General features: G+C 53.7%; 1 protein-coding gene across 5 annotated transcripts in view; it reads left to right on the forward strand.

Annotated features, from left to right (window-relative positions):
- Nucleotides 1-25,679, forward strand: part of MYO18A (myosin XVIIIA) — a gene marked incomplete at its 3' end in the record, with an annotated part of 181,344 nt that overhangs the window by 144,607 nt on the left and 11,058 nt on the right. For 3 of the 5 annotated variants that reach the window (XM_081337727.1, XM_081337724.1, XM_081337725.1), the window contains 9 exons: nucleotides 315-461; nucleotides 1,504-1,617; nucleotides 2,144-2,260; nucleotides 4,157-4,240; nucleotides 4,347-4,484; nucleotides 8,771-8,956; nucleotides 15,392-15,531; nucleotides 16,905-16,949; nucleotides 22,613-22,735. In XM_081337727.1, the coding sequence (XP_081193853.1) occupies nucleotides 315-461; nucleotides 1,504-1,617; nucleotides 2,144-2,260; nucleotides 4,157-4,240; nucleotides 4,347-4,484; nucleotides 8,771-8,956; nucleotides 15,392-15,531; nucleotides 16,905-16,949; nucleotides 22,613-22,735 (1,094 nt within the window). The remainder of the gene's footprint in view (nucleotides 1-314; nucleotides 462-1,503; nucleotides 1,618-2,143; nucleotides 2,261-4,156; nucleotides 4,241-4,346; nucleotides 4,485-8,770; nucleotides 8,957-15,391; nucleotides 15,532-16,904; nucleotides 16,950-22,612; nucleotides 22,736-25,679) is intronic. The other 2 variants (XM_081337728.1, XM_081337726.1) reach the window with 1 other exon arrangement.

A 25,679-nucleotide genomic window follows, 5' to 3' on the forward strand; every position in this document is an offset into this window, starting at 1 on the left:
GGACCCTTGCGGGGGGGGGAGAGTTCGAGCTCGCGACTCCATTGCTTGGTGCCCGTTCGACGGGAATCTTCCCGAACCGGCAGCTTTGCCCTGGGAAAGACTAGACGGGGCGGATTCGGGGAGGTGCCCGCGGGTGATAACGCAGCCATTCCAGGCTAGTTCCCCGCGTGACCCCGTCCTCCGGAGTGGGGCGGTTGCTCTCCCAAGAGCCTGCGGGGTGGGCTCCGCCAGGGAGGGGCCGAGGCGACACCCGGCTGCAGACCTCCCGCCACTGCTCTGCTTCCTCCCCCCCTTCCTCCCTCCCCCCCTGCCAGGCCAACCAGCGGGATTTTGAGGCGGAGAAGCGGCTGCGGAAAGACCTCAAGCGCACCAAGGCCCTCTTGGCCGACGCGCAGGTCATGCTGGACCACCTGAAGAACAACGCGCCCAGCAAGCGGGAGATCGCCCAGCTGAAGAACCAGGTGAGGCCCCTGGCTCGGCCCTCGGAAAGGGGGGGGGCGAAGGGTCTCCGTCCTCCGGGCCCCGTTTGTCCCCAAGGGGCATTTCCAAAGGGCGACCGGACTTTCCTTTGAAAAGGTTTCGCTCCTCATCCAAGAAGCTTCCTCAGTTCTTGAGAGAGAGGGGAGAGGGGAGGGAAAGAAGAAGAGAGGAAAAGGGGGGAGGAAGGGAAGGAGGAAGGAAGGAGAAGACAGGAAGGAAGGGAGAAAGGAGGGAAGGAGAGAGCGGGAAGAAGGAAGGGGAAGGCAGGAAGGAACAGGAAGGAAGGAAAGGACAGAGAGAGGGAGGGAGAAAAGAGGGAAGAGGAAGGAAGGCAGGAAGGAACGGGAGGGAGGAGGGAAGGGGAAGACAGGAAGGAACAAAAGGAAGGAAGAGAGAAGGGAGGGAAGGAGAGAGCGGGAAGAAGGAAGGGGAAGGCAGGAAGGAACAAGGAAGGAAGGGAGGATAGGGAGGGAGGGAAGAGGAAGAAAGGCAGGAAGGAAGGAACGGGAGGGAGGGAGGGAGGGGAAGACAGGAAGGAACAAAAGGAAGGGAGAAAGGAGGGAAGGAGAGAGCAGGAAGAAGGAAGGGGAAGGCAGGAAGGAACAGAAGGGAGGGAGGGAGGGAGGAAGGAAGGGGAAGACAGGAAGGAACAAGAAGGAAGAGAGAAGGGAGGGAAGGAGAGTGCGGGAAGAAGGAAGAAGGGGAAGACAGGAAGGAACAGAAGGAAGGGAGGGAGAAAGGAGGGAAGGAGAGAGAGCAGGAAGAAGGAAGGAAGGAAGGAAGGGAAGGAGAAAGGGAGGGACTCTGAAGAAGCTTCCTGGATGAGAAGCGAAACATTTTCAAGGGGGGGGGAGAAACCCAGAAAGTCCAGTTGCCTTTTTTGGAAAAAGCCCCTTTGGGACCCTCAAGAGGGGCGCTCCGGAAGACCATGGACCCTCACTCATCCCGGAATGCTTGCGGGAGGGTCTCCAGGCCACGGCCGGCCTCCTTGACCGGCCCTTTCCCCCCCCCCCCCCCCCGCAGCTGGAAGAGTCGGAGTTCACCTGCTCAGCGGCCGTCAAAGCCCGGAAGTCGATGGAGGTGGAGATTGAGGACCTGCACCTGCAGATCGAGGACTTCTCCAAAGCCAAAGGAGCGGTAGGCCAAGGCCTGTCCCGGACTCAGTTTCCCCGGGGGAATTGGGGGGCAGCCCAGAGGCCGGCCGGCGTCTCTCTCCGCTTTGAAGTCCATTTTCTCTGCCGAGGTTTTGTCTCAGGCCACCCTTCTCTCTTCCTTGCCCCAGACATTCCCGAGATAAACTTGGTTCAGCCGCTGACTCGCATTTATGACGGTCACAGCGTCCCGGGGGCTGGGGTGGGGCGTCATGCGATCCCCTTTTGCGTCCTCCCGACTGGCAAAGTCAGCGGGGGGGGGGGGGAAGCCAGATTCGCTTACCGACCCGCGTGACTAAGTTCAGCAGTGCAGTGACTCACTTAAGAACGGTGGGCAGAACGGTCGTAAAAGGGGGCAAAGCTCAGTTAGCACCTGTCTCGCTTAGCGGCAGCTCAGCCTCTGAGGGGCGTTTCCGTGGGTGTCAAACCCAAGAGAACTGGAGGCAGTTATGGGGTCCTCGGACCCCCTCGCGAAGCCCCTCCCCTCCCTCCCTCCCTCCCTCCCCCCCCAGCTGGAAGAGCAGGTGAGCCGTTTGCAGCGGGAGAAGAACGAGGTGCAGAGCCGGCTGGAGGAGGACCAGGAAGACCTGAACGAGCTCATGAAGAAGCACAAGGCGGCCGTGGCCCAGGTGGGTCCCCAGGCCCCCCCCCGCCCCCCCACCCCCACCCCCCCGCTTGGCCCGGAAGGGGGGGGCGGTCAGGCTCAGGGCTGGGAATCAGGGATGCTTGCTTGAAGGGGCCCTTCCGTGGTCATGGGGGGTGGCCTTTCTCCCCTCCCTCCCTCCATCTTCTTCCCTCCCTCCCAGCGCTGCAGAGAGGCTTTCTTTCTTTCTTTCTTTCTTTCTTTCTTTCTTTCTTTCTTTCTTTCTTTCTTTCTTTCTTTCTTTCTTTCTTTCTTTCTTTCCTGTCCTCCCTCCCTTCCTTCCTTCCTTCCCTCCATCCATCTTCTTCCCTCCCTCCCGGTTGAGTTCTGGCTGGACAGAAGCTCCGCTGCAGAGAGGCTTTCTTTCTTTCTTTCTTTCTTTCTTTCTTTCTTTCTTTCTTTCTTTCTTTCTTTCTTTCTTTCTTTCTTTCTTTCTTTCTTTCTTTCTTTCTTTCCTCCTTTCTTTCTATTCTCCTTCCCTCCCTCTTCTTTCTTTCTTTCTTTCTTTCTTTCTTTCTTTCTTTCTTTCTTTCTTTCTTTCTTTCTTTCTTTCTTTCTTTCTTTCCTGTCCTCCCTCCCTCCCTCCCTCCCTCCCTCTTTTTCTTTCTTTCTTTCTTCCCTCCCTTTCTTTCTTTTCTCCTTCCCTCCCTCTTCTTTCTTTCTTTCTTTCTTTCTTTCTTTCTTTCTTTCTTTCTTTCTTTCTTTCTTTCCTCTTCCTTCCTTCCTTCCTTTTCCTTCCTTCCATCCCTCCCTCCCTCCCTGTCTTTCTTTCTCTGTTCCTTTCTTTTCTTTCCTTCCTTCCTTCCCTCTCTCCCTTTCTTTTTTCTTTTTCTTTCTTTCTTTCCTTCCTTCTCTTTCTTAATTTCTTTTTTTCTTTCTTTCCTCTCCCCTTCTTTCTTTCTATCTCCCTCCCCTCCTTCTCCCCCTCCTCTCCTCCCTTCCATCCATCCTCCCTCCCTCTCTCCCCTTCCCTCCCTCCCTCCCTCCTTCTTTCTTTCTAAGTGCTCAAGGCTTCTTCAATCTTTGGCAGGCCTGAGAATTTCCCTGCCTTGACTCTCTTCCTTCCCTTTCCGTGGGGCTCAGGGGGAGGTGGGGAGGGAAGAGGGGGAGATCCTACACCTGGGGCAAGATAGTAGCCATTCCTTGGAGGGAAAATGAAGAGTGTGTGTGTGTGTGTGTGTGGTTGTGTGTCTGTGTGTGTGTACGCGCGCACAAAGAATCCCATTTTGGCGGAAGAAATTTCATTTTATAGCAAAGCAGATCATGGGGACCAGAATGTCCCCTAACGTTAGAGACTCCACTTGGCAGCCAAGAGGGGACGGGATGTTGGAGTGAAGGAAGGAAGGAAGGAAGGGGAGAGAGAAACAGAGAGAGAGAGAGAAGGAAAGAGAGGGGGGAGGAAGAAAAGAGAGAGAAAGAGAGAGAAAGAAAGAAAGATGAGGGAAGGGAGGGAGGGAGGGAAAGAAATGGAAATGAAGAAGGAAGGAAGGAAGGAAGGAAGGAAGGAAGGAAGGAAGGAAAGAGGCAGGGTGGGAAGGAAGGAAAGAGAAAGAGGGAGGGAGGGAACAAAGGAAGAAAGAAGAAAAATAGATGAGGGAAGGGAGGGAGGGAGGGAAGAAGGGAAGGAAATGAAAGAAGAAAGAAAGGAAGAAAGAGAAAGAGAAAAGGGAGGGAAGAAAGGAAGGAAGAAAGATGAGGGAAGGAAGGGAGGGCAGAAGGGAAGGAAACAAAAGGTGAAGAGAAGAGAAAGAAAGAGAAAGAAAGAGAGAAAGAAAAAGAGCCCCAGGTGTTTTGCAATTTGGAGGCTGGCCCGTGGGGGTGTGTGTGTGTGGGGGGGGGTCCCCCCTTCCCTTGAGGTCACCCTTTCCCCCCCCCCCCCCAGGCTTCACGGGACCTGGGCCAGATCAACGACCTGCAATCTCAGCTGGAGGACGCCCAGAAGGAGAAGCAGGAGCTGCAGGAGAAGGTATTTCTCAAACGGGGGGGGGGAGGGGAGCACAAAGGGGGGGGGTGTGCCGCCTCCAGACCCCCCCCCTGCAGCCCCCTCTTAAGCCACCCCACTGCCTCCCCAGCTGCAAGGCCTCCAGAGCCAGCTGGAATTCCTGGAGCAAACCATGGTGGACAAGTCCTTGGTCAGCCGGCAGGAGGCCAAGATCCGGGAGCTGGAGACGCGCCTTGAGTTCGAGAGGACCCAAGTGAAGCGCCTCGAGGTAAGGAGAACGGGGCAGGGGGGGGACCCCTCACACACACACACACACACACACACACACACACACACACACCAAAAAAACAACAAGCTCACCTTGGCAGACAAATGGGAACTCATCCAGGAGAGAAGCAGCCTAGAATAAGGAGGAATTTCCTGACCGTAAGAACCGTTAACCAGTGGAACTCCTTGCCTCCAGAAGCTGTGAATGCTCCAACGCTGGAGGTTTTTTAAGAGGAGACTGGACAGCCATTGGTCTGAGATGGTTTGGGTCAGGGGTAGGCAACCTCGGCTCTTTTATGACGCATGGACTTCAACTCCCAGAATTCCTGAGTCAGCTATGCTATGGACTAAGGAATTCTGGGAGTTGAAGTCCATGCGTCATCAAAGAGCCGAGGTTGCCTACCCCTGGTTTAGGTTCTCCTGATTGAACAGAGGTTTAATGCAGGGGTAGGCAACCTCGGCTCTTTTATGACGCATGGACTTCATGTCCCAGAATTCCTGAGTCAGCTATGCTATGGACTCAGGAATTCTGGGAGTTGAAGTCCATGAGTCATAAAAGAGCCGAGTTTGCCTACCCCTGGTTTAGGTTCTCCTGATTGAACAGAGGGGGTTGGATGAGAAGACCTCCACGGCCCCTTGCAACTCTGTATTTATTATTATTATTATTATTGGAGATACATTTCTATTCAGCAAATGCCTCTCCGTCCCTGCCCAGAAGAAGGGAATCTCACCCAGGGCCAGGGGTCTTAAGACCCTCTCTGGCTTCTGACAAGCCCATCTTTAAAATACAGGTTGTCCTCGACTTACGACCGTTCTCACAGTGACCGTTCTAAGTTACAACAGCCCTGAAAAAAGGGACTTAACGACTTGTTTCTCAGGCTTGCGACCGTTGCGTCAACGCCATGCTCACGTGATTAAAATTGGGACCCTCAGCCACTGACTCGTATTTATGACGGTTGCCGCATCCCGGGCTCAGGCCATCATCCCCTTTTTGCGACCTTCTGTCCAGCCAACTCAATGGGGGGGGAGCCAGATTCACTTAACGACCATGTGACTCACTTAACAACGGCGGCGGTCCGCTTCACAACTGGGGCAAAGGAGGTGGCGGTCAAAACGGGACGAAACTCCCTGAACAACGGCCTCGCTTAGCAACAGAAGCCTTGGGCTTGGCAGACTGGAATGTATTGAGGACCGTTCTGGCGTCCCCCAGGCAGATTCCGACAAGCAAATTCGTTTTAACCCCTGCGCGGCTCACTTAAAGACGGCACGGTTCACTGAACGATGGCGGTGATCACGAAACGAGGGGCGTCAGAAACGGTGGTGGTGGTTGCCGTAAAACGAGGAATTCTGGCTGAATTCTGCCTTCCCCTCGCTTTTTCCCTCTAGCTCGTCCCCAGGCCCACCCCCTGCCCCCTTGTTGGTGCTGCCGGGGGGGGTGGTGTCTCCCTGCTTCCTAGTCTGTGCCCCCAGATCCTTCCTTTGGGAAGGCAGAGATGCTCTTTTAATCCTCCTCTTCTCTCCATTCCTGGCTTCGCCCTTCCCTCCCCTCCCCTCCCCTCCCCACACCCACCGGCAATGGCGTGATAAATATGCAAGGGACGATGGCGCTCAGCTGCCTGCGCGACGGATAGAATCCATTTTTCTCCTTACATTACATGCTGTAATTACTTCACACAAAGTTAAATCTATTTTTTCCAATTCACCAAGGCCCTCCCTGATTATTCTGCCCACGCCTGGGGAGGAAACTTACACACACACACACACACACACACACACACACACCTCTCTCTCTCTCTTTCCGCAGCTGCCCTCCCGCCCTGCTCCCTCCCTCCACCCCCCCCTCCCTCCAGCCGAGTCCTCCCCCCCCTCATGTAAATTCATAGGGCTGGCTCCGTTTGTTCCATTAGCTCTCGGCAGAGAGCGATGGGCCTCCGCGCACTTTGCCGCCCCGCTCGCCGTAATTGCCGCTGTCTTCTGCCATTATGCACAGCGGATGAATATGGATGGCGCAGGCCGCCACCGTCTCGGTTTTTTTCACCTGCTACGGCTTTGCCGGGGATGGAGAGAGATCATCTCTCTTCCTCCCCCACCCCCCACCCCCCATTCACAAAGGCCAAGGGTTGCCGGAGTGAAGGCTGGGGTCGGAATCCCCTTTGCACCACCATCCTGACGGTGCTGAGGGTCTCCGGGCTCTGCCTCTGCTCCTATGGAGTTCTGATTGGGGAGGGGGAGGGCAGGGGAGAAGGGGAGGCGGTGGGGGGGCTTCAGGTTCTTGTTAGAGACTCTCAACAATTCCGGGGGATGCGCGTTGAATGCAAGCGTGCTCCCATCCGGAAAGGGAAGAGCTGCCATGGGGTCGAGGAATGTGGAACGAACCAGGGGAGACCCCCACTCTGCCCCTCTCCTCCTCCTCCTCCTCTCCCCACCCCCCCCCCCGCTGCCATTCTGCTGCCCCTTTTCCTCTGTCTTGTTGGCAACTGGTCCTCCAGAGTCTTCTTTCCAGTCTGGAAAGCCGGGCATCTCCGCGTAAGATGAGAAGGTTGGGGAATTGCCAGGCTGGAAGGAAGGAGTCAAGCAAGGCTGTAGCTTGGAATCCTCGCACAGCTGCAAAAGACACAAACCTGACCTCTCCCAAGAACCACCAAGCCTTCTCCGGCCGTTTCCAGGGGGAGGGCGATCATCCCTGGGGTGATCCTTGTGTAGCTAGTCCTCAAGATTTCCCTTTCTGAGCCAAGAGAGGTTTTGTCCCATGTTACGACCGTTCGTGACCCGGTTGTTAAGGGGAATCGCAGCGGTTGTTCACTAAGTAACACGGTCGTTAAGTGGCTCCCCCCCCCTCTCCCCGTTGACTCGGCTTGTCAGAAGTTCGTAAAAAAAGGGGATCAGGTGACACACACACACACTCCCCGGGAGGTGCTGCGACCGTCGTAAAGGTGAGTTGGTTGCCAAGCGTGTGAATTTTGATGCTGGGCAATACGGTCAAATGTCACTTTTTTCCCCCGGCGCCATTCTAACTCCAAACGGTCATTAAACGAACCGTTGTAAGTCAAGGACCCCCTGTAAGATAGATAATAAATGACAGACTTTCCTGAATGGTTCTGATTGCTTGCATTTGAGAGGGTAACAACTAGCCCTCCCCCCGGCCTTTCCTCCCCCAGGTGCCTGGTTTGGGATATAAGTTGCTTTTCTCCCTCCCTCCCTCCCTCCCTCCCTCCATCCCCTCTCTTCCCCTTCCCTCTCTCCTCTTCCTTCCTTCCTTCCTTCCTTCCCTCCCTCCTTCCTTCTCTCCTTCCCTCCCTCCCTCCCTTCCCTTCCCTTCCCTTCCTTCTCCTTACCTCTCTCCTCTTCCTTCCTTTCTTCCTTCCTTCCCTCCCTCCCTTCCTCCCCTCCCTTCCCCTTCCCTCTCTCCTCTTCCTTCCTTCCTTCCCTCCCTCCCCTCCTTCCCTCCCTCCCTCCTTCTCTCCTTCCCTCCCTCCCTCCCCTCCCTTCCCTTCCCCTTCCCTCTCTCCTCTTCCTTCCTTTCTTCCTTCCTTCCCTCCCTCCCTCCTCTCCTTCCCTCCCTCCTTCCTTCTCTCCTTCCCTCCCTCCCTCCCTTCCCTTCCCTTCCTTCTCCTTACCTCTCTCCTCTTCCTTCCTTTCTTCCTTCCTTCCCTCCCTCCCTCCCCTCCCTTCCTCCCCTCCCTTCCCCTTCCCTCTCTCCTCTTCCTTCCTTCCTTCCCTCCCTCCCCTCCTTCCCTCCCTCCCTCCTTCTCTCCTTCCCTCCCTCCCTCCCCTCCCTTCCCTTCCCCTTCCCTCTCTCCTCTTCCTTCCTTTCTTCCCTCCCTCCCCTTCCTTCCCTCCCTTCCCTCCCTCCCTCCCCTTCCTTCCTCCCCTCCCTTCCCCTTCCCTCTCTCCTCTTCTTCCTTCCTTCCTTCCTTCCTTCCTTCCTTCCTTCCTTCCTTCCTTCCTTCCTTCCTTCCTTCCTTCCTTCCTTCCTTCCTTCCTTCCTTCCTTCCTTCCTTCCTTCCTTCCTATGGTGGCACAGTGATTAGAGTGCCTTATTGCAGGCTAACTCTGCCCACTGCCAGCGGTTCGATCCTCACCGTCTGAAGGTTGACTCAGCCTTCCGTCCTTCCGAGGTCGGCAAAAATGAGGACCCAGATTATTGGGGGGAGGGGGGGGCAAGTAGGCTGACTCTCTAATCCGCTCAGAGGGGGGGGGCTGTCAAGCACTGCCAAGCGGTAGGCGTAAGTCTCCTGCCTCTTCTCCGCGCTCCATCTCCTCCTCCTCCTCCTCCTCCTGCCCCAGAGCCTGGCCACTCGCCTGAAGGAGAACATGGAGAAGCTGACGGAGGAACGGGACCAGCGCGCGGCAGCCGAGAACCGGGAGAAGGAGCAGAACAAGCGGCTCCAGCGTCAGCTCCGGGACACCAAGGAGGAGATGGCCGAACTGGGCAAAAAGGAGGCCGAGGCCAGCCGGAAGAAGCACGAACTGGTAAGGGGCAGAGCGGAGACCACCTTTCTCCTCAGGGTCCACCAGCTCCCCTTCCCCTTCCCCTTCCCCTCCCCTCCCCTCCCCTGCCCCCTCCCAGGGCGCTGCTTCGTCTCTGGGTTCAGTCCTGAACAGCTCTGGCGAAGCCTGGGGCAAAATAGTCTGGTCGGGGGTCCTTGGTGGTCTCTCCGCTGGGTTGTTTCCTTGCAGACGTTTCGTGGCCCAACAGTGCTAGAAGGGAGGAGGAGGAGGAGGAGGAGGAGGAGGAAGAGGAGGAGGAGGTGGTGGAGGACGGCTGTGGGGTCCTTGCTGCTCTCTGAGTCTGGGTGGTTTTCTTGGAGACATTTCATGACCCAACTAGGGAACATCATCAGGGCTAGAAGGGGGGAGGAGGAGGAGGAGGAGGAAAAAAAGGAGGAGGAGGAAGACTGTGGGGGGTCCTTGGTGCTCTCTGAGCTGGGCTGTTTCCTTGCAGACGTTTCATGACCCAACTAGGGAACCTCATCAGTATTGGGGAGGAGGTGGGGAGGACTGTGGGATCCTTAGCTCTCTCAGCTTGGTGACCTTTTGCAGATATTTCATCACCCAGCAAGGGAGCATCATCAGTGATGGGAGGAAGAGGAGGGGGAGGACTGTGGGGTCCTTGGTGCTCTTTGAGCTGGGGGGTTTCCTTGCAGACGTTTCATGACCCAACTAGGGAACGTCATCAGGGCTAGAAGGGGGGAGGAGGAGGAGGAGGAGGAAAAAAAGGAGGAGGAGGAAGACTGTGGGGGGTCCTTGGTGCTCTCTGAGCTGGGCTGTTTCCTTGCAGACGTTTCATGACCCAACTAGGGAACCTCATCAGTATTGGGGAGGAGGTGGGGAGGACTGTGGGATCCTTAGCTCTCTCAGCTTGGTGACCTTTTGCAGATATTTCATCACCCAGCAAGGGAGCATCATCAGTGATGGGAGGAAGAGGAGGGGGAGGACTGTGGGGTCCTTGGTGCTCTTTGAGCTGGGGGGTTTCCTTGCAGACGTTTCATGACCCAACTAGGGAACGTCATCAGGGCTAGAAAGGAGGAGGAGGAGGAGGAGGAGGAAGGGGGAGGGGGAGGGGAAGAGGAAGGAATGAAGGGGAAGAGGGAGAGGAGGGAAAAGAGGATTCTGGGGTCTTTATTGATCTCTGAGTCTGGGTTGCTTCCTTGCAGACATTTCACGGGCCAACTACGTAACATCATCATTGCTGGAAGGGAGGGGGAGGAAGGACTGTGGGGTCCTTGGTGCCCTCTGAGCTGGGTGGTTTTCCTTGCAGACATTTCATGACCCAGCTAGGGAACATCATCAGTGCTAGAAGGGAGGAGGAGGAGGAGGAGGAAGACTGTGGGGTCCTTGGTGCCCTCTGAGCTGGGTGGTTTTCCTTGCAGACATTTCATGACCCAACTAGGGAACATCATCAGTGCTAGAAGGGAGGAGGAGGAGGAGGACTGTGGGGTCCTTGGTGCTCTCTGGGTGGTTTCCTTGCAGACATTTCATGACCCAACTAGGGAACGTCATCTGGGCTAGAAGGGGGGAGGAGGAGGAGGGGGAGGGGGCAGGGGAGGAGGAAGAGAAGGAGGAGGAAGAGGAAGAAGAACAGGAGGACAACTGTGGGGTCCCTGGTGCTCTCTGACCTTGGTGGTTTTCCTTGCAGATGTTTCATGACCCCACTAGGGAATATCATCAGTGCTAGAAGAGAGGGGGGTTTGAAGGGGGGAGGAGGAGGAGGAGGAGGAAGAGTACTGTGGGGTCCTTGGTGCTCTCTGAGCTGGGCGGTTTTCTTTGCAGACATTTCATGACCCAACTAGATAACATCAGCAGTGCTGGAAGGGAGGGGGTTTTGTGGAGAGGAGGAGGACTGTGGGGTCCTGGGTGCCCCCTGAGCTGGGTGGTTTTCCTTGCAGACATTTCGCGACCCAGCTAGAGAACATCCTCAGTGTTAGGAGGAGGTGGAGGAGGACTGAGTGATCCTTAGTGCTCTCTCAGCTTGGTGACTTTTTGCAGATGTTTCATCACCCAGCAAGGGAGCATCATCAGTGATGGGAGAAGGAGGAGGAGGAAGGACTGTGGGGTCCTGGGTGCTCTCTGAGCTGGGTGGTTTTCTTTGCAGACGTTTCATGACCCCACTAGGGAACAACATCAGTACTAGAAGGGAGAGGGATTTGCTTTCAACGTATATTCTAACGGCCCTGGTATAGCCTGGTTAGGATGAAGCATAGGATGAGGAGCAGAGGCCAATAACAACTAGTTTTGGTCACCACGATGCAAAGGAAAAAAAAAGATGTTGAGACTCTTGAAGGAGTGCAGAGAAGAGCAACAAAGATGGTTAGGGGGCCGGAGGCTAAAATGATTGAAGGAATTGGGTATGTCCAGTCTAGTGAAAAGAAGGACACAAGGGAGGGGTTGACATGATAGCAGCGTTACAGTATCTCAGGGGCTGCCCCAAAGAAGAGGGAGTCAAGCTGTTCCCCAAAGCGCCTGAAGACAGGACAAGAAGCAACGGATGGAAACTCATCAAGGAGAGAAGCAACCTGGAACTAAGGAGAAACTTCCTGACAGTGAGAACAATTAACCAGGGGAACTCCTTGCCTCCAGAGATTGTGGGTACTCCATCACTGGAGGTTTTTAAGAAAACCTGTTTGTCTGAAATGCCTGAGCAAAGGGTTGGACTAGAAGACCTCTAAGGTCCCTTCCAACTCTGTCATTCTATTAAACTGTCCCGTGCACTCAGGTGCATTCCCCAGGCCATGTGCAAATCCTCTCTGGGATCGCTGCCCAACCTTTTCTCATTTTAATGGCTTCCCCCGAGACAGGAATAAATGCAGCATGATTGTGGTTGTTTAAGCAGTCGACAGATTCACGGTCCGCTCTCCGGAGGCCCGTCTGCCCACCCCCTCCCTCCCCCTCTCCTGGAGTAGGAATAGAATAGGAATAGAATAAGAATAAGGAATAGAATGGAATGGAATGGAATAGAATCAGAATAGAATCAGAATAAGGAATAGAATAGAATCAGAATCAGGAATGGAATGGAATGGAATAGAATAGAATCAGAATAGAATCAGAATAAGGAATAGAATAGAATCAGAATCAGAATAAGGAATAGAATGGAATGGAATGGAATGGAATAGAATAGAATAGAACAGAAATTGAATAGAATAGAATAGAATAGAATAGAATAGAATAGAATAGAATAGAATAGAATAGAATAGAATAGAATAGAATAGAATTAATGATAATAGAAGTAGAGTAATGAGAATAGAATAGAATAGAATAGAATAGAATAGAATAGAATAGAATAGAATAGAATAGAATAGAATAGAATAGAATAGAATAGAATAACAGGGTAGAGTAGAACAGAACAGAGTAAGGAAAGGATAGAATGGAATAGTCAGAGGGGACCTGGGAGGTCATCTAGTCCAGCCCACTGCTCAAGCAGGAGACCCTGTGCCATTCCAGACTGGTGGCTCTTTCAGCCTCTTCTTAAAAACCTCCAGGGATGGAGTGCCCACCCTTTCTGGAGGCCCGCTGTTCCACTGGTTAATCCACGGCTGGACGTTAAGTGTGCCAGGTGACAGAGGGAGCCCAGGTGGGCCCTTCTCGGTGGTCGTTTTTGCCAAGCACCCAACGGGGGGTCTCGTCTCCCGTTTGGCCTCAGCGGAAGAGAAAAAAAACGTGTTGCGTTTTGCGGAAAGCTGCCTTGGTGCAAAGTTTGGGCCTGAACGGTTCCTGGCGCTGAGATGAGCAGATGGGGATGGAGCTCTCTGATAAAGGGCAGAGATTAATAAAGGAAGCACTCCTTCCGTGAAAGGGGGGCAGGCGACGGTGAACTTTCCCGAGAGGACGTGCAGAGGGCGGCTCTGGAGAGGTCCCCGTCTCTCACTATTAAATAAAAGAATCGCAAAGGGTGGCTTTTCCCGGGGTTGGCAAATAGCAGTCGTTTTTTTAAAAAAAAATTGGAGCGGAAGGAAGGGAAATAGGAAGGAAGGGAAGTAGGGAGGGAAGTAGGAAGGATGGAAAGGGAGGGAGGGAGGGAGGGAGGAAGGAGAGGGAATGGGAAGGGAGGGAGGGAAATAGGAAGGGAAGAAGGAAGGAAGAAATGTAGGAAGGAAGGGAAATGGGAAGGGAGGGAGGGAAATGGGAAGGAAGGAAGGGAAGAGGAAGGAAGAAATGTAGGAAGGAAGGGAAATGGGAAGGGAGGGAGGGAAATGGGAAGGAAGGAAGGGAAGAGGAAGGAAGAAATGTAGGAAGGGAGGGAAATGGGAAGGGAGGGAGGGAAATGGGAAGGAAGGAAGGGAAGAGGAAGGAAGAAATGTAGGAAGGAAAGTAGGAAGGAAGGGAAATGGGAAGGAAGTTAGGAAGGTAAGTAGGAAGGAAGGGAAATGGGAAGGGATGGAGGGAAACGGGAAGGAAGGAAGGGAAATGGGAAGGAAGAAAGGGAAGAGGAAGGAAGAAATGTAGGAAGGAAGGGAAATGGGAAGGGAGGGAGGGAAATGGGAAGGAAGGAAGGGAAGAGGAAGGAAGAAATGTAGGAAGGGAGGGAAATGGGAAGGGAGGGAGGGAAATGGGAAGGAAGGAAGGGAAGAGGAAGGAAGAAATGTAGGAAGGAAAGTAGGAAGGAAGGGAAATGGGAAGGAAGTTAGGAAGGTAAGTAGGAAGGAAGGGAAATGGGAAGGAAGAAAGGGAAGAGGAAGGAAGAAATGTAGGAAGGAAGGGAAATGGGAAGGGATGGAGGGAAACGGGAAGGAAGGAAGGGAAATGGGAAGGAAGAAAGGGAAGAGGAAGGAAGAAATGTAGGAAGGAAGGGAAATGGGAAGGGAGGGAGGGAAATGGGAAGGAAGGAAGGGAAATGGGAAGGAAGAAATGTAGGAAGGGAGGGAAATGGGAAGGGAGGGAGGGAAATGGGAAGGAAGGAAGGGAAAAGGAAGGAAGAAATGTAGGAAGGAAGGGAAATGGGAAGGGAGGGAGGGAAATGGGAAGGAAGTTAGGAAGGTAAGTAGGAAGGAAGGGAAATGGGAAGGAAGAAAGGGAAGAGGAAGGAAGAAATGTAGGAAGGGAGGGAAATGGGAAGGGAGGGAGGGAAATGGGAAAGAAGGAAGGGAAATGGGAAGGAAGAAAGGGAAGAGGAAGGAAGAAATGTAGGAAGGAAAGTAGAAAGGAAGGGAAATGGGAAGGGAGGGAGGGAAATGGGAAGGAAGGAAGGGAAAAGGAAGGAAGAAATGTAGGAAGGAAGGGAAATGGGAAGGGAGGGAGGGAAATGGGAAGGAAGTTAGGAAGGTAGGTAGGAAGGAAGGGAAATGGGAAGAAAGGAAGGGAAGAGGAAGGAAGAAATGTAGGAAGGAAAGTAGAAAGGAAGGGAAATGGGAAGGGAGGGAGGGAAATGGGAAGGAAGTTAGGAAGGTAGGTAGGAAGGAAGGGAAATGGGAAGAAAGGAAGGGAAGAGGAAGGAAGAAATGTAGGAAGGAAAGTAGAAAGGAAGGGAAATGGGAAGGGAGGGAGGGAAATGGGAAGGAAGTTAGGAAGGTAGGTAGGAAGGAAGGGAAATGGGAAGAAAGGAAGGGAAGAGGAAGGAAGAAATGTAGGAAGGAAAGTAGAAAGGAAGGGAAATGGGAAGGGAGGGAGGGAAATGGGAAGGAAGTTAGGAAGGTAGGTAGGAAGGAAGGGAAATGGGAAGGGAAGAGGAAGGAGGGATGGATGCCTTGGCAGTACAACGTTTAACAGAAACAAAGCTCAAAAGGGCAACAACGCGTGAAGGGGAATTCAGGTTAGGACCCGCCTAGAGATGCCTTTTTTTTCTTTCCTACCTTTACCTGCAAGGCCACACCTGGCCCAGGTGCATCCAAAGAGCTTCACCCTTATTTGCTGCCTTGCAAGGAGGAAGCCTCTGTGACCCTAACCCTTTGCAGGATCTTAGTGTACTTGGCCGAGTACGGGCGGTCCTCGACTTAACGACGGTTCATTTAGCGACCGTTCCAAGTTACGACGGCACTTTGACCGGGTTTTTTCCACAGCATCCCCCGGGCTCATGTGTTCAAAATTCACCCTCTTGGCAACAGGATCACGTTTATGACTGTCGCAGCGTGTGTGTGTGTGTGTGTGTGTGTGTGTGTGTGTGTGTGTGTGATGTGATCCCCTTTGGCAACCTGCTGACAAGCAACGTCCATAGGGAAAGCCAGATTTGCTTAACAACCACCTGCAGTGATTCACTTAGCAACCGTGGCAAGGAAGATCGTAAAATGGGATGAAACTCGCTTATTGGCAGAGATTTGGGGCTGAGTTGTGCTCGTAAGCCGAGGATTCCCTGTACCGTACAAATCAGATTCCCGGGGGTGGGGGCGTGGGGGGGGACCTGGCCGAACGGTGGTGCGCCCACGAGGGCGATGCCCCCAGAAAGCCCCTCACCCTGGCTGCGGTGTTTCCCCCCAGGAGATGGACTTGGAGAGCTTGGAAGCGGCTAACCAGAGCTTGCAGGCGGATCTGAAGTTGGCCTTCAAGCGGATCGGGGACCTGCAGGCCGCCATCGAGGACGAGATGGACAGCGAGGACAACGAGGACCTCATCAACAGGTGGGCGAGTGGGGGGTCAGTGGGCGTTGGTGGGTCAATGGGGCAAATGTGGCACGCTATAACCGAACAATGTTAGTCACATAGTTGTTGTGGGAGATGGGGTAGGTGGGTGGGTAGGGTAGATGGATGGGTGGATGGAGATCAGATGGACAGAAAGGTGTATAGATATGATGGATGGATGATGGATGGATGATGATTGAATGGATGGATGGAGATCAGATGGACAGAAAGATAGCTGTATAGATATGATGGATGGATGATGGATGGATGGATTGATATAGAAGACAGACATGGTTGGGTGGATGGATGGAGAGAGTTGCATGGATGGATGGATGATGATTGGATGGATGGATGGATGGATAGATGGATGGAGATCAGATGGACAGAAAGATAGGTGTATAGATATGATGGATGGATGATGGATGGATGGATGGATAGATATAGAAGACAGAGACATGGTTGGGTGGGTGGATGGAGAGAGTTGCATGGATGGATGGATGATGATTGGATGGATGGATGGATGGATGGATGGAGATCAGGTGGACAGAAAGATAGGTGTATAGATATGATGGATGGATGATGAATGGATGGATGGAGAATGGATGGATAGATAGATGATAAATAGATAGATAAGGTAGATAGATAGTCACAGACAGATAGACAGAATGGATAGACAGACAGACCGGGGATGGATGCAGCTTAGATGGACTGAAAGATATATATATATAGAATGATGGATGAATGATGAATGGAGATTGGATAGAGATAGATAGACAGACATGATAAATTAGACGAAGGACAGATAGATATGATGGATGGAAGGCTGGTGGGCAGTGGGGGCTGCTTGGGGCCCCGAGAGTAAGAGGGTCTCCTCTGACCTGGATGATGAGATTCCTCCACTCTCCTGACCTTCTTCTCCCGGGAGGCCCTCAAGTTCCTCTTCCCTTGCGGCGCTCAAGGTCTCTCCCGGTGACCATCTGTTGCCAGCAGTGGCCGGCCAAATGTCTCACAGCTGGTCCCAAAGATGATGGACACGCAGTTAATTGACAGAAGCTGCCTCTGAAAATTGAGGGTCCTTTCACCCACCCCTCTGGGGTCTTCTGCACGACTCTTTCCCCCCCCCTCCCCGGGGCAGGAGATGGGAACCACCGCTCCTCCCCCCTCCCCACCAGCTTCCTTTCCCTCCCCCTCCTCGTTTTCTCTTCACTTCTTCCTGTTACTCCTTTGCCCTCTTCCTTCCTCTTCTTCCCAAGTGGATTTTTTTTTTAAAAAAATGCTTCCTTGTTGTGAATTTTATTTTGCTTTTTTTTTTCCACCCGCTTCTCTCCTTCCCTTCCCCCACCCCATTCCCTCTCCCCAATCCGATATCCCAGTTTGCAGGACGTGGTGTCAAAGTTCCAGAAACGCAAGAGTAAACTGTGAGCAGGAATGGAGTTTTCCCGGGTTGCCAGTAACACCGTGTTACGCCTAACCCCCAAGCATGTCCGGGGCCCGGGGTGGTGGTGGAGGGGGCTGGTCGCCCCCTCCCATTGTAGCACGTCTCACTCAACACGCATGAGCCTTGCCGTTCTTGCTCTAACCCGTGTTTGGTTCTGCCTTAGCTTGTCCGGATGTAAGCCTGCCTTGTGGAACTAACTAACATTGTGGGTCGCAGGAAAGCGGGGTGGGGTGGGTGGGACGAAGGGCCCCAGAGCCTGGCTCGGGAAGGATAAAGGATTTTTTTCTTGGGGTGGTGGTGGTGGAAGAGGGCAGGACAAGGAATCTGTTATCGTAGTCCTCCACTTAGGACCAACACAAATTTAGGTCGCTAAGGGAGACGTTTGCGAAGCGGGTTTTGCCGCCGTTGTTAAGCAAACCGCTGCGGTTGTTAAGTGACACCGTTGCGAAGTGAATCCGGCTTCCCCTGTTGGCTCTGCTTGCCGGACGGTCGCAAAAGGGAATCACGTCACTCACACACACACACACACACACACACACACACACCAGGATGCTGCAACCGTCACCGGTCCATGCCAGTTGCCGAGCGTCTGAATTTTGATCATGTGACCGTGGGGAGGTGGTAACCGTCGTGCGAAAAAGGGCTATCGGTCCCTTTTTGCAGCGCCATTGTAACTCTGAACGGTCGCTAAACCAATTGTACGTCGAGGACCACCGTAGTGTGAGGTGTGTATATGTGTGCGTCTGGGGGCGGGGCGGGGAAATAGCATGCTTCGCTATCAGAAATTGCTAAGTTTGTGGCACGGTTGCTAAGCGAGTCTGGCTTTCTCCCTTGACTTTGCTTGTCAGAAGGTTGCGAAAGGGGATCAGGTGAATCCTGTGACACACTGCGGCCGTCATAAGTATGAGTCAGTTGCCAAGCATCATCTGAATTTTGATCATATGTCCACAGCATGAGAAAAACGGTCCTTTTTTTCAATGCCGTTTGAACAGTCGCTAAACGAATGATTGTAAGTGGAGGACAACTTGTATATGAAGTCGATTCGATCTGGGCTTAATGTTGGAATAAAACAAGGCATGTCAGCTAGTGAAAAAGACCCAGAATCTTGGCTGGCTGGCCGAGGAACATCCCAAATTTTGTCCCCAAAGTTTCTTTTTCAAGAGGCAACAGGACTTCCTTGTTTTTCCTTTGAAGACGTTTCACTTCTCATCTGACTGGATGGAGGGGGAATGGAAGGATTTATACTCCTTGCAGAGAGCTGGTCATTTGCGTGCTTTTACAAGGTCGTTGAGGCCACTTGGAGATTTGCCTAGGTCCTTAAGGTCATCTGAGGGGTGCAAATGGGTGTGGAGCCTTCTTGGACCTGCTGAAAGGAATTCCACACCCATTTGCACCCCTCAGGTGACCTTAAGGACACCAACAAACCTCCAAGTGGCCTCAACAACTCTCTAAAAGAGTGCAAATGACCAGCTGTTTGCAAGGAGTATAAATCCTTCCATTCCCTTCCATCCAATCGGAGCCGAAGAAGCTTCTTGGATGAGTAGTGAAACGTCTTCAAGGGGAATGGGAGGATTTGTACTCCTTGCAGACAGCTGGTTATTTGCATCCTTTTAGAGAATCCTTGAGGCCACTTGGAGGTTTGCCTGTGTCCTCGGGGTCACCTGAGGGGTGCAAATGGGTGTGGAATTCCTTTCAGGAAGTTCCAAGAAGCCCCCCACACCCATTTGCACCCCTCAGGTGACCCCGAGGACACAATCCAAGTGGCCTCAACGACTCTCTAAAAGGATGCAAATGACCAGCTGTCTGCAAGGGGTATAAATCCTCCCATTCCCCCACCTTTCAGTCAGAGCAGAGGAAGCTTCTGGGAGGAGAAGCAAAACCTCTTCAAAGGAAAAAAAAAAAATCCAGTCGCCTCCCAAATTTTGCCCTCTCGCGTCGGAGACGTTCGAGTGCCGCGTTTCCATTTTTAATCTTCCCGTGCTTTGGACGGCCTGGCCTGTTTTCCTTTCCAGACCCCGAGCCCGGGTCTGTCTGGACGGTGGGGAGGTCTCCCCCGGCTAATGATAAATGTAATCAACTCTAGCAGTGATCCAGGGCAACGAGAGCCTTGTTGTCACACACAATTAATGTCCCCGACCGTTCAGCCTGCCTCCGTCCGTTCCCCAGCGATTCGGATCCCGGTTAAGTAATGGCACGGCTACCCTGGACGTAAATTGCCTTTGACGGGAGGTTTAATTCCGACCATTTAAAATCGCAGCAGCGCTGTGCCCCCCCCCTCCCCTGGAGTTGGTTTATAGGGCTCTCCGGCTTTTTTCCCACGGCGGAAAAAATAACAAACTGCCTCCCAGCATTTTGATTTCCAGAGAGAGAGGAAAAAAGGGACAGGGCAGCGTTGATGGCTTCGGATTTAATGGCGGGGGGGGGGGCTCAGAGGCAGAGGTGACGCTGCTTCTCCTTGTACAGGGGGTCCTGGACCTATAACCGCCCGTTTAGTGACCGTTCGAAGTGACAGGACTGGGGGGGGGGAAAGGGACTTATGGCCATTTTTCACACTTTACGACCGTCAAGGCGTTCCCCCGTGGTCACGTGATCTGAATTAAGAGGCTTGGCGGCTGGTGTGTACTTGCGACAGTTGCGGCGTCCCCGTGGTCACGTGATCCGAATTCGGGATCATGCTTAACGACGGTCGTGGTGTCCCGGGGGTGTCACTTGATCCCCTCTTGCGACCTTCCGACGAGCAAAGTCAACGGGAGAAGCCAGGTTCACTTAACGGCCGTGTGACTTAAGTTACAACTGCGGTGATTCGCTTAACGACTGTGGAAAGAGAGGTCGTAGAACCAACTCCTTTTGCGGCCTTCGGACAAGCCACCCCGTTGCTTAGGTGGAAACTGCCGCGATTTGCTTAGCAGCGGCGGCAAGAGAGGCCATAAAATGGGGCAAAAATTCCCTTAGCAGCTGTCACCCTTAGCGACGGAAACATTGGGCTCAATTATGGCTGTAAGTCGAGGACTACCTCTAGTGAGCGTCCGGAACTAAGGGGCAAAATTCCCTTAAATGTTTTGCTTAGCGACGAAAAGGTCGGGCTCAATTACGGTTGTAAGTCGAGGACTTCCTCTAGTGAGCGCCCGGAACTAAGGGGCAAAATTCCCTTAAAGAAATGTCTCGCTTAGCGACGAAAAGGTCGGGCTCAATTACGGTTGTAAGTCGAGGACTACCTAGAGCGAGCACCCTGAACGATGTGCTGAAGTCGTCGTGGCAAAGGAGCCCTGTTTCCCGGGCCCCCCCTGCCCCCCCCAAAGTTAGCCCCCCCACTTAGCGCCCTGGGAAGCCAGAGGGAGAGTTACAGACCTCAGCGGTGAGATGAAAGGCTACTTTGATTTCCGTATAGATACGGTCGTTATGGCCATAATGGTAATGGAAGCGATAAAGAGCCCGGTATTAGCGGCGAGAGATTTACGCAGACGCGGCTCGCGACGCGGAGGAACGCATTCCCTGCCCGCCCCAGCCTCGCGCATCACGGCACATCCGTGCTCAGGGCCATCAACGCAGCTATGAACACCGCCACTTATAAATTTAGAGGCCTTAAGCCGGGCTGCCTTTACGCCGGCGTGTAAATCAGGCCGCGCTTCTTCTTCTTCGCTGTGCACAAGTTGGTTTGCGCACCACGGCGGCAGCCTCCTCGTAAATCCAAGGGCTGCCAGGTGGCTGCTAAACTGCAGTTTACGCAGGGACAGACCCATCGCTCTGGGCTGCCGCTGCCTTAATTGGGCACGGATGGCCATAAAGCAGAGCTGGCTCCTCTTGTCGCCTGGCGGCTCCCGCCCTACTCACAGGTCTTCCCTGAGGAGCAGCTGGGCCGTATCCCCTGTCCGGGGTGTAGGAGTTACTCAGGGCTGGAGGAGGTGTGGGGGTCTGGTGAGAGGTGGGCTTCCTGGCTGGGGGGAGGGGGGAGGCACCGGGATTGTGAGTAAAGGCAGAGGGGAACAGGAAGGAAAGAAGGAAGGAAGGAAGGAAGGAAGGAAGGAAGGAAGGAAGGAAGGAAGGAAGGAAGGAAGGAAGGAAGGAGGAGAAAGAGGGAAGGGAGGAAGGAGGATGGGATCATGCGGAAAGAAGGAGGGAGGAAGGAAGGAGGAGAAAGGGAAGGGAGGAAGGAGGATGGGATGAGGGAGGGAGCGAGGAGCTAGGGAAGGGAGGAAGGAGGATGGGATCATGAGGGAGGAAGGAAGGATGAGATGATGGTGATGAAGTGAAGGAAGGAGGGAGGGAGGGAAGGGAGGAAAGAGGAGAAAGGGATCATGAGGGAGGAAGGAAGGATGAGATGATGGTGATGAAGTGAAGGAAGGAGGGAGGGAGGGAGGGAAGGGCGGAAGGAGGACGGGATGGGGAAGGGAGGGGAGAGGGAAAGGAAAAAAAGGAAGGGTCGGAGAAAGGAAAATGAGAGGAAGGAAAGAAAGGAAATGGAAGGAAAATGAGAAAGGGAAAAAGGACAAGGGAAGGGAAGGGAAGAAAGGAAAAAGAAAATGAAGGACAGTAGGAAGGAAGGAAGGAAGCAAGGAAGGAAGGAAGGGCGAGGCCTTTTTTTTACATCGCGGTGACCCAAACTGGATCCCGCGTTCCAAGGGCAGCCTTTCCGAGGCCTTGTAAAGTGGTATTAATCCTCCACGTGGTCTCGATTCAAACCCTCTGTCGATGCAGCCTAGGATTGTGTTGGCCTTTTGGGCTGCCGCTGCACATGTCTGGCTCACATTTAAATGATCGTCCACTAGGATGCCAAGATCCCACTAAGCCACGTTTCACCTAGCCTGGGCCTATACGGTTGTTTTTTTCTTGCCTAAGTGTGTTGTTGTTGTTAGCTGCGAAGTCGTGTCCGACCCATCGCGACCCCATGGACAACGTTCCTCCAGGCCTTCCTGTCCTCTACCATCTTCTGGAGTCCATTTAAGCTCATGCCTCCTGCTTCAGTGACTCCATCCAGCCACCATATTCTCCGTCGTCTCCTTCTTCTCTTGCCCTCCATCTTTCCCAGCATGAGGCTCTTCTCCAGTGAGTCCTTCCTTCTCATTAGGTGGCCAAAGGATTTGAGTTTCCGCTTCAGGATCTGGCCTTCTAAAGAACAGTCAGGGTGGATCTCCTCTAGGACTGACCGGTTTGATCACCTTGCAGTCCGAGGGACTCGCAGGAGTCTTCTCCAGCACCAGGGTTCAAAGGCCTCCATTCTTTGGCGCTCAGTGCCTAAGTGTAGAATTTTATTTTTAATCTACGTTGAATTTTCTTCTTGTTGGATAAGGGCGCCTTGTTCCAAGTCTTTTTGGATCCCGAGCTTGTCTTCTGGCGTGTTGGCTACTCCTGCCAGCTTGGTTGTCACCTGCAGACTTGATGAGTTCCCCTCATCCGGTTTAACGGCAGGAGATGGACACCAGAGCCTCGTGCAGAACCACCATCTGCCCGTCCATCTGTCCCTTTTCCTTGGTCTTGAGAAGAACCAGGCAAACTTCCGAAGGCTGTGGGGATGGGGTGAGAATGTGGCATTTCTGAACGCCGATTAACCCGTCTCGCCCAGGCTTTCTAAAGAGTGACACCTGATGTCGTTGGTGTCAGCAAATACACACCACTCATCTCTCCGCTGGCTTTTTTCTTCCCCAGCGAGGGAGACTCGGATGCCGATTCGGAGCTGGAAGACCGCGTGGACGGAGTGAAATCGTGGCTGTCGAAAAACAAGGGTTGCTGCAAGTCGGTCTCCGAGGACGGCAGTTTGAAGAGTAGCAGGTGGGCCTGGCACGCTGGGGGCATCCCACCCATTGGGGGGGGAGGGCAGGGGGTGGGGAAGGCTCCTGACTTTGCAGTTAGGGAATGGGGCAGCCCTAGGTGTTGGTGACCCATTCCTCTGGTTGCGTTGTGTGTAGTAACAGAATAAGAGAAGGAGAGAGCTGCAAGGGACCTTGGAGGTCTTCTAGTCCAACCCTCTGCTTGAGCAGCGGACTCTGTACTAGAGGTGTGCAGCCTTGGGAACTTTTAAGATTTGGTGGACTTCAAATCCCAAAATTCCTCAGTCATCCAATCTTGGCCACTTTCAGACTGATGGACTTCAACTCCCATAATCCCCCAGCCGGCATGCTTTTAAAATGGGTAGACTTCACCTCCCAGAATTCCCCAGCCAGCCATGGTTTAAGAGGGGTGGACTTCACCTCCCATAATCCCCTAGCCGGCATGCTTTAAGAGGGGTGGACTTCAACTCCCAGAATCCCCCAGCTGGCATGCTTTTAAAATGGGTGGACTTCAAGCCCCAGAATTCCCCAGCAGGACTGCTTTAAGAGGGGTGGACTTCAACCCCCAGAATTCCCTAGTCGGCATTCAAGATGGGTGGACTTCCTGCTGGCTGGGGAATTCTGGGATTTGAAGTCCACAAGTCCTTCAAGTTCCCAAGATTGGACACCTTTGCCCTATACAATTCCGGACAAACAGCTGTTCAGTCTCTTCTTGAAAAACCTTCCACGCTGGAGCACCCACAAACTTCTGGAGACCAGGCGTTCCACTGATTAATTGTTAATTGATTAATCGATTAAATGCAGCCAGCTCCCGATCAAATACGATTGTGGGAGCCGGCTGCGTTTGGAGAGAGAGAGAGAGAGAGAGAGAGAGAGAGAGAGAGAGAGAGAGAGAGAGAGAGAGAGAGAGAGAGAGAAAGAGGGGGTGAAAGAGAGAGGGGGTGAAAGAGAGAGAGAGAGAGAGAGAGAGAGAGAGAGAGAGAAATCAGCGTGTGGATCCCCCCCAATCCTAAACTCAGTTAAGTGCCATAATCCTTTGCTAGATCACATACGAATGCTTTAAAAATCCCCTTTTCGCAATATCTCCTTGCTGTTCTTCCAAGGCTGGAGCAACTGTTCTTTGTCCTTGGGTTAGGAGTGGTGTGTTTGTGCGTGCAGGTGTGTGTGTGTGTGTGTGTGTGTGTGTGTGTGTGTGTGTGTGCATGCACACGCAGGCCCTCATTCTGGGCTCCGCAAGGCAGCTGTTTACCGAGTCCCTGCATGCTCCTTAGTAGCCCCTTCTGAGCACGCTCGCCTGCCCTTCTGAGGCTGTCCTCCTTGTGGGGTGAGGGTCCCACCCACGAATCTGTGACCGCCCCCCGGCTCTCTCTTTTGGCCCCCCCACCTATTGCCCTTGAGGGCCCATTGACGTGAGGGGCCACTTCCACGAGGAGCCTCTCCTGCAGCCGCCAATCTGCAGGTGGGGTTGGGGTGGGGGGTCCCAGTCTGGAACCCCTGGGGGAAAAAGAAGCGAAGGCCACCCGGGGACTTTTTACACCCCGTTTCTCTCTTTATTTTGGAGCCCTTCTGGGTCCAGGTGGACGATAAACGGCGGGAAAGCCCCCCCTGTGCTTTATTTAAACCTCGGCACTACATGTTCCATGCTCCCCACCCGCCTCTTTTTTATCCCCCTCCCCCTTCGGGGGCCAGGGTCTTATCCCAGGCTCCTACGCACCCCTGCCCAAGCCCTTCCCCCCAGATAGGGCTTCTCGTCAATGCCTCCCCTTCCCCGTATATCCCCCCCCCTTCTCCCACTACCATCTCCAGCTCTGGTAGTGACCAGCAACCAGATGGGCTATTTATAGGACCCCCGTTGCCATAGCAACCCGCCGCAGCACGGAGGAACAGCCTGGAGCTGTTGGCACCGGCACGGGCAGAGCCCAGCTCTCCAACTTGGGCAAGCCAGCGCCCGTTATTTGGGGAAGGGGCAGGAGATGGGGTGCTCCCCTCCGGGGACTGTCTCCGAGTGGCGTTTTGCCAGCCCAGTTCCTGCTCCTTCAGAATAGACTGGTTTCCCCTTTTTGGGGGGGCGGGTTTCCAGGCATAGGCCCCCCTCCCCTTTTTTAAACCTTCCATGCAGATGATTTCCCCCCACCCCCACACCCGGGAGGAAAACACGGAGGCAGGTTGTCCTCGGCTCTGAAAGTTAGAAACAGCACTGAAAACGCGCTGTTTTTCACGCTTAACGACGGTCGCGGCATACCCCTGCGGTCACGGGATCAAAATTTCAGCCGCTCGGCAACCCGACTCGTATTGACGATGGTCGCAGCGGATCACGCCATCCCCTTTTTTGCGACCTTCTGCCAAGCAGAGTCAATTGGGTGGGGGGAGGGGAGAGAACGGTGGGGGGGGAGGAATCCAGTTTCACTTAACGAAGCCAGTTTCACTTAAGGACCTTCACAGCTGCAGGGATTGACTTGGACGGCTTTGGCCAAAAAGCTTGCCAAACTGGCTTGACAACTGCGTCGCGGAGTAACAGGGTTTAAAGGGGCCTTGGGGGTCTTCTAATCCAGGGGTCCCCAATCACTCCCCCCCCGGTCCGTGGACCGGTACCAGGCCGCGACACGCTAGCAACCGGTCCGCACAAACAAGCAAAGCCCCATCCGCGAGATGCAGCCAGCACGCAAAACCACGCACCCTCCGGTCCGTGGCAAAACCTCTGTCCACGGAACCGGTCCCTGGTACCCGAAAGATTGGGGGGGTCTCTGTTCTAGTCCAACCCCCTGCTCAGGCAGGAGACCCCAGCGTGGTTCCGTCTGGCTTAGCCACAGATCGTTTGGGCTCGGGTGTGATTGTGAGTCGAGAAGCAGGCCTGTAATGGGTCTAATTTGTCCCTGCGCACGAACGCACCGCCTCTTGCTGTGGGAAACGGTTCTCCCCTTTTATTTGGGGCCCCCACTGGGAGA

This window comes from Vipera berus (genome assembly GCF_964194415.1).
Source record: "Vipera berus genome assembly, chromosome: 1".
Classification (NCBI taxonomy): Eukaryota; Metazoa; Chordata; class Lepidosauria; order Squamata; family Viperidae; genus Vipera; species Vipera berus.